The sequence below is a fragment of the Otolemur garnettii genome, unplaced genomic scaffold (genome assembly GCF_000181295.1).
Source record: "Otolemur garnettii isolate 467f Iridium unplaced genomic scaffold, OtoGar3 scaffold00045, whole genome shotgun sequence".
In the NCBI taxonomy this organism is placed as follows: domain Eukaryota; kingdom Metazoa; phylum Chordata; class Mammalia; order Primates; family Galagidae; genus Otolemur; species Otolemur garnettii.
In genome coordinates this window covers 2,556,014-2,568,008 of record NW_003852440.1, presented here as the reverse complement: position 1 = coordinate 2,568,008, position 11,995 = coordinate 2,556,014, and the positions used below count along the sequence as shown (strand labels likewise).

Here is an 11,995-nt window from a genome sequence, read left to right as displayed (position 1 = left end):
GTTCTAGAAGCGCCGGGTTGGCGGTCCTTGGCTCGCCAGGGGCCGTGCGGGACCGAAGGACGGCGGCCGAGGCACTCGAGGCGTGTGGGCTGCGAACGGGCGAGGCACCCGGTCCCTGCTCGCCAGTCAGGGAAGGAGACAGTGGGGCGGGCGCTCGGCTGGTCCCCGGACACCCGGCCCTGGTGGGTGGCTCCCGCACGGCCACTCAGAACCCGCTCCCGGTCTCCTCTGGCGTCAACCTCTGTTTCCTCCTCCGAGGAGCTCTCAGAAGAGTCACTTTCGAGGTCTGGGTAGAGTTGCGCGGGGCAGGCAGGGGACGGCGGGGGCGTGACCGGGGCGCGGAAGTAGGTGAGCAAGAAGGCGCTGCGCCGCGACGGTGTCGGGTAGCTGAAGGGCAGTCGGAGGGGCAGCGACATCTGCGGGCGGACTGCGGCCGCAGGGCGGCAGGGCCGCGGCGAAGCTGGAAGGGCAGCCTCACTCCGGGGACCGCCGGCCAACTGTCCAGCTGCGCCCGAGCTCAGGCCCTCAGCGCGTGGCCAGGGGCCGCCTACGGGAGGAGAAGAGACTCCTCTTGCGGCGCACTCACGTTTGTCCCAGCGCAGGAGACTTGGCGACGTCCGTAAATCTTGGCTGAGGGTGTCACAGTTCACCTAGAACGACTCGAACTCGAACTCGAACTCAAACTCGAACCCAGCGTTCTCACGATGGAGAGTGAGAGTTGGTTGTCTCTGGCCTTTAAAAAGTTACTTCGACACTTTGAATCTTCTGTCCAGAGTTAGGGGAGAACTATAAAGACAGCGTGGTCTGTCCCCGGGTGGGAGAGTGTTAGAGGATTCCGTCAAGTGGGAAGAAAGGGTTTTAGCCAGAGCGGTGAGTCCAGCCCATTGACAATTCAGCCCTAGAAAGGGTTAATTGCATCCTGCCGGCTCGGTTTACATGTAAATAGAGAGCAGCTGCTCGGCGCGGGCCCCGGCTGGCTCTTTTAAGTTTTTGATTGGTTGCCAATGACATCACCGCTCGTGTTGTAACACAGAGGACCTAGAGCGGCGTCGGATTAACCCTCCTTAACAAGGCGAGGCCACGCCTTCGGCCCCACCCCCTCGGCCGCCCATTGGTGGCGGGCCTCTGTGAGGTAGCGGTCGGCTTTCTCCGGGTTCTTATTGGCCCGACGCGCCGTCGGTCAGCGATCTGCCCGCCCCCTCAGAACCGTACATTTACAGTGTAGCAAAAGAGAAAGTAACTATGTTGCTGCTGGAGATCAATGAAGCTATGTGAATGGGGGCTGAATGTGCTAGTTCATAGCTGAAGCGGAGCGCCAGATGGTGGAGGGCTACACTTATTTATGAAGTAAGTGGAAGTTACTGCAGCTACTCTTGAGAGCCCAGGAGTGGAGAAGTGTAAGGCAGTGCTAGTGTGTGAGTGTGTGTGTGTGTGAGAGAGAGAATGTGTGAGAGAGGGAGAGAGAGAAAGAAAGAAATGCGATGCTGGCGGAGGAGCCACAGCAGGTAAGATTAAAGGTTCCGGCTGTTGGCTCCAGCTGCCCAGTGCGTTTACTTTCTCTGCAGTCTACTTGGATTTGGGGCGAAGAAGAAAATATAAGGTTTGTTGGGATGCTTTGCGGCAGTTTTAAATGTGCGGGCATACTAGTGCGCTGTGTGGCTCGGAGGGGAGATGTTTAAGTGTCCCAGAAGTGGGGAAGGAGTAATCTCTAACCACTTCATTTTCTCTCCAGCCCCTGCCTGGTAGTGGAAGGGCGACTAGCGAGGGGTATAGTTTAGTATTTCTCGGGGAGGTTTCCTGGGCCAGGCAGGATGGTTTCACTGGCAATATACGCCCGACCCTCTGCTGCAGGGATGCAGATCTCTCCCTTCACTCCGTGCGTGTATGTGAGCCGCGCACTCCGTGTGAAGATGGGAATCCCAGCGTGTGTCTCTGAACACGCTATGCGTCCCTTTCAAAGGAAATGGACTGTTATTCCTGGACGTTCCCTGCCAGATAATACAATAGTCTAGACTTTTCACTGCTTGCTCCTGCTTCTGGAATAGTACTCGCTCTTCAAAATAATACTACGCAAGGGAAGGAGGGAGGAGGCTGGATCTTCACTCCCATCCAAAAATGGGTGAGAGAAGCTGTAGCCGGTGGGGCTCTGCCGACGTGATGGGTGCAGTGCCCCTTGTGTGCGTGTGTGTGGATTCCGCCCGTGACACTTTGGTTCTGTGTCCGAGAACGGTGACAGTCGTGTGGAGATGGAGGATAGATGACAGTTTTCCAGCTCTCAAAGTTGGTTTAGGTGAGCGGCTCCTGTTTGGGGGTTGGTTTCTTTGCTGTATGCATGCCTAAGAGGAGTTAGCAGGGCCGGTTGTAGAGTGCCCCTGTGCCCACTGGGAGGAAGGAGTGGTCCCTCTGCACATGCCCTCTGAGGAGACCAGAGGAAGACCCTGTGGGCCACACTTCACTGCCTCTTTCAGCACTGACAGACTGGAACGTCCTGGTTGTGGAATCCATACTCATGAAGGAAGGGGGATAATGTATGGGATTGGATTCTTTTACAGAGAGACTGCCTCCCATTGAGAGAAGTTCTAGGATTCATAGTTTGTGCCAGTGGGAGAGATGAAGAGGAGAGGAGAGCCCAAGTATTCCTTTCCTTTAGAGGCAGGAGTGGGAGCAGGGGAACAGTGGGTAAGGGATCTGCCAGGGTCAGGATTTCCAGGTCTGCCTCCTTGGCTTCAGACTTCATTTTAGGACGCCAATTTCTAGTGAAAGGGAAGATATAGATTTAATTTATAAGAGGCTAACAGAAAATATGTGAGGTTTTAATATGACTATATTCTGTGCTTTTCAAAGGACCCAAACAGAATAGAAAGTGGGAAAAATTCCTAAAGAGATTCACTTAGGGGGATGCATTCAATCTGATATGCAGAAAATTGACATTTACCCTGATTTTATATATATATATATATATATATATGGCTGCTGTATATTTTCGTGAACTCTGATAGGTTCTTGGCCATTCCTTTGCCTTTTCTGGGCTGAAGAAATGAAATGAGAAGCAGCAGGAATGGGCAAATAGGTCTTTCTCTAATGGTTGGAGCGTCCTTCTGCCCAGCAGATGGGATCCACTGGAGATGCTTCTTAAGAACTTTCCTTTCTGCCTTCAGCTTTTCTCGTACTTTGTGCTTTTTCACCTTCTTTAAGCCTAAACTTTGCTGTAGGTCCATGGAAGGTTATTCATTAACATTTACAACATTGCCTAAATTTAACCTCAGACTCAGCAATCAAGTAGATGGGGGCCCTCAGGTTTACATCTTCTTTGATTACATAAAAATGGGTTTCAGACTTTGATAATGGCATGATCAAGGGCACCTGGGATGTCTTTGCTCAGAGGGGTGAAAAGGCCTTTCCTAGGGATTGAGACCACCTTTTGTGTCACATGACTTTATTCTTTCTTTCCCCCTCCCCCCTTCTTTACAGACTGTCTTGAGTTCTTCTTGAATTGCCAGTTTTCAGCCTCCTCATGCCTCCGTCTCCTTTAGACGACAGGGTAGTAGTGGCACTATCTAGGCCCGTCCGACCTCAGGATCTCAACCTTTGTTTAGACTCTAGCTACCTTGGCTCTGCCAACCCAGGCAGCAACAGCCACCCTCCTGTCATTGCCACCACCGTTGTGTCCCTCAAGGCTGCGAATCTGACGTATATGCCCTCATCCAGCGGCTCTGCCCGCTCCCTGAATTGTGGATGCAGCAGCGCCAGCTGCTGCACTGTGGCAACCTACGACAAGGACAATCAGGCCCAAACCCAAGCCATCGCCGCCGGCACCGCCACCACTGCTATTGGAACCTCCACCACCTGCCCTGCTAACCAGATGGTCAACAATAATGAGAATACAGGCTCTTTAAGTCCATCAGGCGGGGTGGGCAGCCCTGTATCAGGGACCCCCAAACAGCTAGCCAGCATCAAAATAATCTACCCCAATGACTTGGCAAAGAAGATGACCAAATGCAGCAAGAGTCACCTGCCGAGCCAGGGCCCTGTCATCATTGACTGCAGGCCATTCATGGAGTACAACAAGAGTCATATCCAAGGAGCTGTCCACATTAACTGTGCCGATAAGATCAGTCGCCGGAGACTGCAGCAGGGCAAGATCACGGTTCTAGACTTGATTTCCTGTAGGGAAGGCAAGGACTCTTTCAAGAGGATCTTTTCCAAAGAAATTATAGTTTATGATGAGAATACCAATGAGCCCAGCCGAGTGATGCCCTCCCAGCCACTTCACATAGTCCTCGAGTCCCTGAAGAGAGAAGGCAAAGAACCTCTGGTGTTGAAAGGTAATGAATGCCCCTGTCCCCTTCCCAAGCACAGTAGTCCTGATTAGCTGGGTTCACCTTGGGTTTTCTCTTAGAAGTGACAGCGTTCTCCTTACCCTGGCTACCAAAGATGAAAATAGACGTTTTTCCTTGTTTTGCCTCTCTTTCCCTTTGTTTATTATGTGGGTATAAGTAAGAACAACCTGGCAGCATTGGACTGGAAACCAGAGAGAAGACCCAGGTCCCAGCCTTGATTCGGCTTCTCATTTGCATTGTGCAAGTCATTTCACCTCTCTGAGCCTGTTTTCTCATCTTTCTAAAAAAGGGCTTCATCTGACTAGATGGTATCTCAAGTCATGCCCAGTTTGGTAACTTTCTATTCCAGTCAATAACTAGTTGGAAAGTTGTTGTCTCTCAGATTTAGCCACTGTTGATGGAGCAGAGCAAGCAGCCACTCTGGTGAACTACCAGTATGCCTGCGGGTACCAGTTCTTTTTGTGGGCGATGCTTCCTCTTTCTCCCCTCTCTAACCGGTTTGTTTTTTATATGGTTTATAAAGTGACCTTCAGTAAGGACAGAGATTCTTATTATAAGTCCCCATGAAAAATGTAAGGTTACCAAATACATCCATTCCTCCCTTAAAGCTCCAAAGGGACAGAGACATTTTTATTAAATACTCCTTGATCCACTGTTCTTTCTGTCCTCACTTGACTAACCATGGCATTTGAAGGAACTTGGTGGTGCCTCCATCTAATATGAAGTAATGGGTCATTTGTCCCAGTAAACAGAATGAAGGATAATTCTGAAATTAGTGAACTGAGCTCCAGCAGGACAAATAATTTACCCCCTCCTCTTTGGGCTCCTTCCATACAGCGTTGCTTAACCTAGCAACACTTGTGCCCAGCCTAGTTGTGTCTCTTCTCCCTCAAATACTGTGCTTTGGGGCCACTGCATGTCACTCTTCTCCTCTTCAATATCTTCTATCTGGTGCTAGTAGCAAGAGACAGTCATCTTCTTTCTTCTCTTCTCTTGTGTTTTGAGTAAGGCACAAAGTTTCTGGATCACATCTTCAGCTAGTTTCATGAAGTGTGTTGACCAGAGAAATTACTGGATTCCTTTGGACACATCGTATATTTAAATTACAATAGGCCATTTTGGTGAGCATGTTACCTTTTTGTCTTTGTGGGACAGCTCTGCCATTCTCCTTCTGGTCTTCCCAATGTTGCATTCTGCCTTCTGTTACACAGTGTTGTTGGAAACATGGTTCTGAATTTCTTTGATATAATTCTCTGTTCCCACCCTCCATTTCCCTCTTCAAACTTTCACTCAGCTATCACAAAGGTACCTTTTTCCTTAGGGCGGATGGGCTCTAATGGGAAGGAGAAGTCACAGAATTGTATGCAGAGTTCCAGAACCTCTCAGACATTTCATGGTGGTATGGGTTTTTCCAGGGTCACAAATATGTTCAGATGTCCTCTGTGTATTTTATTGTTTTTGCATTCTTGGTTGGTTGACTTTGCGTGATTCCCAGTAGTTTGCCCTGCTGTTGTCCTCCTACCATCTTTTCTTAGAGGAGAAAATTCCATCTACAGATTTTTCATTTGTAATAGAAACAAAGAGAAGGGTGGCCAACGGTCTTGATGGTCTCCCCTTTCCTCATGTAGAACAGATGTTCTTGATAGAAAACAGTCCTGTTGGGTCTGTGTGATCCGAAGAGAGGTGGCAAACACAAGTCAAGATGACCCTGGACTTGAACTTGGGCATGATTAGAAGGAGATGTAGATCCTACCTTCTGTTTTGCAGTAAATGTTGTTGGGCAATTTTCTGCTTGCTATAGCTAAAAGTGGGGTTCCTCTCCCCATTTCTTGTGGATGGAGCTGAGATTTTCTAGGCAGCCTAGGCTTGTCCCTCAGTGTCAGAGAGTAAGATTGCCTTAGTTGGGCGGGGCCGGACACGCTGGTGACCTCACCGCTGGGCGCCCTGGGCAGCCGCTGTGAGGGCTCATCATTTTCGGGTTGGTGAGACACTGCGGCAGTCGACTTGGGAGACGCTCTGGTGGTAGAGGTTAGATTATTTGTAGCTCTTTGGACCTTTTCTTCACCTATCTGGGAATTTGGTTGCAAATATGTAGTTCAGGATTGAAAGGGTCTGTAATCTACTTTTTAAGTTATCATTGTTAATTTTGCTATTTTTGGGGAGAATGACCTAAAATTGGGGCCAAGATGGTAAAGAAGGGAAATAGATGGGTAAATATATTACAATTTCTTTTCTTGTCCTTTGATCTGGGTCGACCAGAGGTTAATACCAAAGCACCATTGAAGCAAAGAACAGGGTGGGCATTCTCAAAAGGCATGGCCAGCAACTTCTCCTAGGTTCTTGAGTGGATCAAGCAACCATTCTGATCTGGCTTCGCTTCTAAGGTTTATTTTAGTAATCCCTTCCCTTGGTGATAAGATTGCATGTCAGCAAGAGTGGTAGTGGTACCATTTTGGAAATAGTGATTTTTGCAGAGAAGAAGTGTGGGTAGGGAGGGGTTGTTAGAATAGAAGGTAGAAACTTCTAAGGCCTTGTTAATTTATTTTCAGAGATTTCAGTACAATCTCGGGTAATTATGGCTGGCCCATTTGATTCTCTGGCTTTTGTTTATAAACACTGGTTGCTACCCTCCATGTCCAAGTTCTGTGTCCCCCAATTTCACAGCCACTCTCTCCATTTTTGGTGCTGCCTGTCAAGAAGAGTGGCTGCTCGGGTTGCCATTCTAGTAATGCTGTGTCAGGTTGGGAAGAAACTGATCAGAGGCACAGAAGCCCCTGGGATTAAGTTACTGTTCTAATTTACGGTGCCCTCCCAGTTGTGACCTGTGTCGGAACCCATGTTTTAGTCTCATCTTCTGAAGGATAAATGACATCAGACCTGCCCTTCTTGTTTAACCTGGTGAAAATGACCCAAATGAATAAGTACTTAGGGGTTTGTGAAGTCTTTGAAAGAATTACAATTTCTTTTACCTGAAGTTTTTTTTTTTTTTTTTTTTTTTTGTCAACTGAAATGTGGTTTCTAGCCAAACTGAATAAAAAGGCTAGATAATTCTGGACCTTCCATAATGAGAATTACCATTTTTGCTATAATGTTTATAAGGCTCCCTTTTCTTTCAGCAAAGCTGGGTTCAGGGAAATGATTTGTCACTAACCTATGTAGGAAAGGATAGTCTCCCTCTGCTTTGAGCTTAAGAACAGTATATGCCTTTAAAAATGCATTATAAAATTTTTCAAATATATAGAAGAGTAGAAAAGTGTGTAATGAACACCCATATGTCTATTAACCAAGTTAAACAATTGTATTTTTTCTTATTTGCCTTCCCTTCTTTTTTGTTTGTTTGTTTTGGGTTGAACTAACTTTAAAATGTAGACCGCATTTTAATGTATTTAAGTATGTTTAATGTTTAAGCTTAGTGTTTTAAATTTAATGAAGCTGGGACTATTTTATAGCATAGTATGGACATTGTCACTTCTAAATACTTTACTGTCAGGTACCCATTTTTGAGTACATGACATTTTGGGGTATTTTTTTTTCAAACATAGAATTCCACTATGACTGACTGGCTGTTAGTTTTATGGAGAAGCTTCCCTCCCTCAGAGTGGGAAGGATCCCTCCGTAGCGTCCTCACAGGTATGTCAAAGTCCATGCCTGTACCTGCTCTGTGCTATTACAAAACAAAGGCTAACTGCTGCAGCCCTTGATAGGCCTGCTCTGAGCCAGGGGTATTTACTGGAGCAGAAGGGGAGAAGAGGAAAATAGTTTCGGGGACTGATTCATAGAGAGGATTCGATCACAGAGGCGGTTAAACTTGTATACTACTAAACTTTTCTTTGTAATTCCTGAGAAATGAGCACCAGAGATGGGACATTTTTTCCTTGCTTAAAAAGGATCCTGAAATAGACACTTGTGGGTAGTGTAGAGTCTGATGACAAAGTGAATGGCTATGCTCAGAAATCAGACCCTGCAAAAAATGTTCTTTCTCTCCTTTATTTCATTTTTTGGGGGGTGGCAGGCAGAGCAGGAGGACAGAAATCTCCTCTTTTCAGGGATGTTATGAGGGTATTTTTAAGGCATGTGAAATAAAGACATACCTACATTCACAAACTTGCAGTTGTTATTCTGAGCCTCTCTGGTTAATGTCCAAGGCTGACTGTCAAACATTAGCCTAGTAGCAGGGGGTTGGAAAGGTGAAGACATTAAGGTAGAATTGGGAATCTGGGCGGCCTGAATTCTGGTCTTGGCTCTCCTCCTACAGGCTGTGTGTCCTTGGGCAAGTTGCATAACCTCTTCAGTGTTTGTCAACCTTTTTTTATCTCACAGCACACTTGAACCTATAGTTAAACTTCTACAGCACACTTGAATTACACTGATCAAAAAAAAAAAAAAAAACCAGTAAAAAACCTACTATGCTTTGAACTTCTTTGACAATAATTTATTAATCTTTAAAACATCTTGTGGCACACTGCTGGAAAAATCTTAGTTCTGTAGTTTCGTCATTAACAAAAGAGGATATAGCAGTAGCTATTTCACAGTGCTAGTGTGGCAATTAATGACTTAAAGGGTTCAGAACTGCGTTTACACGTGGTAAGCACTCCGTAAATGTAGCTGTGTTGTTACTAGTGAACAGCGATGATGGTACTAGTAAAAAGGCAGTGCTGGCTCCTCTGCCAAAGGAATACAGATAACAAGCTTAGGTCCAGCGAGTATCTGTCTGTCTGTCTGTCTGTCTGTGTGCATGTGCATGTGTGTGCCATGGCCTAAAAATAGCTTGGTGACTCTTACCTAATTTAAGTAGCATACAGTTGGACTGCCAAGTAATTGCAAAAACATGTTGGGTCAAGAGGCCAGAGTAATTTAGGCATATCCTAGAATTATTTATTTATAGGGAAATGTTTAAAAATGTGATGATAAATCTGTCCGACTAATGTCCCATAACAAAATAATGAAAGTATAAAACTTTTAAGCTTTGCTTTTTCTGGCCTCTCACTCACTGGGCTGATTTATTTTTGGAATGAGGGTTGTAGTCTGACTATAAAAGGGTAGATGGAAGGAGTGGGGGACAGGTTGGGTGCTTGAAGGCCGGGGTTGGAACGAGATAGAGTGTGAAGAAAATGGCCTGCTCCTTTTTTTAAAGTGTGTTCTGAACTGCGCACAGTTGCCTGTGAATTTGGGGGACATTCTCCTCCTTCCTGATTAAAATGTATGGGCAAAGATGATAGTGAGCTCTCTCTGCAACCCCCGTCTCTGCTCCATCTTTTCCTCTTTCTCTGCATGCTCATTTATGACTGGGTTCTATCTTGGCTCTTCAGCTGCCCTACTGTGTGTCTACAGGCTACTCAGGTGAGCTCTCAAAGGCCAGGTTTTCTCTGTTGTAAAACAGCGATACTTCCAACATCACAGGTTGACTCTAGCTCAGGTTGGAGTCCATCACAGGTTGACTCCAGCCAATGCAAACAAAGTGTGTGATACACAGGTAGCTCTTAATAAGTTATGTCCCAAACCCTGTGCCCCTGCTTTTCTGCCCTAATTTAAGAACTTCTTACCATGGCAGGGGAATGGCAAATTGCTGTGAGCATAGTCTTGTGGGAGCACTCTGGTCCTTACCAATTCATATCAGCTAAGTTAGCCATCTGGCTTGTCAAGGACAAGTTTGAGAAACTCCTCACTTGGCAATGTAGATGATTTTAGGTTATAAACAGCAGGATTGGGGAAGAAAACTAATACGTAAATCACTTAGCATAATTCTGTTTTCAAACTATGTATGTGCAGGAACGGAGAGGGGAGAAGGGTAACTATATACAATTTTTTACTTGGTCTTTTAGGCAAGCCCACCTTCTGACAAAGTCACAGGAGCAGAAAAACTCCCTGCCACAGACTTGTGGTGCACACTGTCCCGGGGCTGGGTGAGAGCCTTTGCCCAGAAGCAGACCCTACTTCCTTGGTCCTGGTGTTCTCAGTAGCCAGTCTCCATGCCCCATATTTGCCAGACAGCAGTTTGGGCATAAAATGTGTCCTGTTGCTGTGCTTGAGCAACTTAATCCATATTGGTTGAAAAAGATATACTATGTACTAGGAGTAGAAATTCCAGTCCCAAGAGAGGTCGCCTCACCCTGTGTGAAATGAAGAATTCCCCTGCATTTAGCTTGGGGGGGGGGGCACCACACGCTGTTTGTTGATTGGTGTCACCTGGGGGTGATTGCAGACTTATGAGGCTCTGTTCCCACCTCCAGAGAAGCTGATGAAATTGATCTGGGTGCAGTCTGCACAGCAAGAGTTTTAAAAGCCCCCCAGGTGATTCTAATGTGCAACAAAGTTTGGGAACCATTGATCGAGTCCTGACGTTACAGAAATGGGGTGTAGGGCTCGGTGCCTGTGGCTCAAGTGGCTAAGGCACCAGCCACATACACCTAAGGTGGCAGGTTCTAATCCAGCCCGGGCCGCCAAACAACAATGCCGGCTGTAACCAAAAAATAGCCGGGAATTGTGGCGGGTGCCTATGGTCTCAGCTACTTGGGAGGCTGAGGCAGGAGACTCGCTTGAGCCCAGGAGTTGGAGGTTGCTGTGAGCTATGATGTCATGGCACTCTACCCAGGGGGACAGCTTGAGGCTCTGTCTCAAAAAAAAAAAAAAAAAAAGAAATGGGGTGTAGAGAGATTTATGACTTGTCTAAGATCAAGTGCATGATTAATTTTAGATTCTTGGTCCTTAGTGCTGAAGTAGCTCTTGCTAGGTTGATAATTGATGTATTTGTATGTATTGTTGTCTAACAACAACAACAAGAAATATATAAGGTTATTAATTTTGAGTACTCATGCCTTTTATTTTTTTTTTTGAAATTTGAGATTTCATTTCAGAACTAAAAGGACTTAAGTCCTAAGGATTTTCAAAACTAGCAACTCATGGTTTAGATATTTGCCTGGATCCTAGAAATAGGGCCAGATGGTTTTAATACCATCTTCTAGGGAACTTGGTAATTTAAAAAAAGAGCTAAAAAGCACATATTAAAAATGTACCCCTGTACCCAGCCATCTCAGGCTTCTAGTGACTTTTTGGTAGGTTGCTTCTGCTGCTATGCAGCATTGTATATAGAGGAGATTCCTGCATTTGTTCAGTAAATACTATTGAATGCTTTTGGTGTGTTAGATGCCAGTCTGCAGGCTAGGTAATCGGCCATGAGAACACTTGTAATCCAAATGCGGCAAGGAATATTATGTATATGGGCCAGACTAGTCTTCCAGATCCTTTTCACCTTGAAGATTGTGTGTGTTTGCATTCTCCTTCCTTTTCCACCATGGAATCTTATTTTTCTTTCTTTTTTTTCAGTAGAGTGCTGTGGTGTCACAGCTCACAGCAACCTCCAACTCCTGGGCTTATGTTATAGCATGTATCAGTTCTTCATTTCTTTTTTTTTTTTTTTTGAGACAGAGACTCAAGCTGTTGTCCTGTGTTCAGAGTGCTGTGGTGTCACAGCTCACAGCAACCTCCAACTCCTGGGCTTATGTTATTCTCTTGCCTCAGCCTCCCGAGCAGCTGGGACTACAGGCGCCTGCCACAACGTCCGGCTATTTTTTTGTTACAGTTTGGCTGGGGCTGGGTTTGAGCCTGCCACCCTTGGTATATGGGGCCAGCGCCCTACTCACTGAACCACAGGCGCC

The 11,995-nt window shown here is 46.2% G+C and overlaps 1 protein-coding gene across 1 annotated transcript in view; it reads left to right on the top strand.

The window, feature by feature from the left end:
* The first annotated feature begins 1,151 nt into the window (after nucleotides 1-1,151).
* The window catches only part of DUSP10 (dual specificity phosphatase 10), a 44,067-nt gene continuing 33,223 nt past the window's right edge, over nucleotides 1,152-11,995 (top strand). Inside the window, exons 1-2 of the mRNA XM_003790956.3 lie at nucleotides 1,152-1,347; nucleotides 3,472-4,325. Coding sequence (XP_003791004.1) covers nucleotides 3,515-4,325 — 811 coding nt within the window. The 5' untranslated portion in view covers nucleotides 1,152-1,347; nucleotides 3,472-3,514. The remainder of the gene's footprint in view (nucleotides 1,348-3,471; nucleotides 4,326-11,995) is intronic.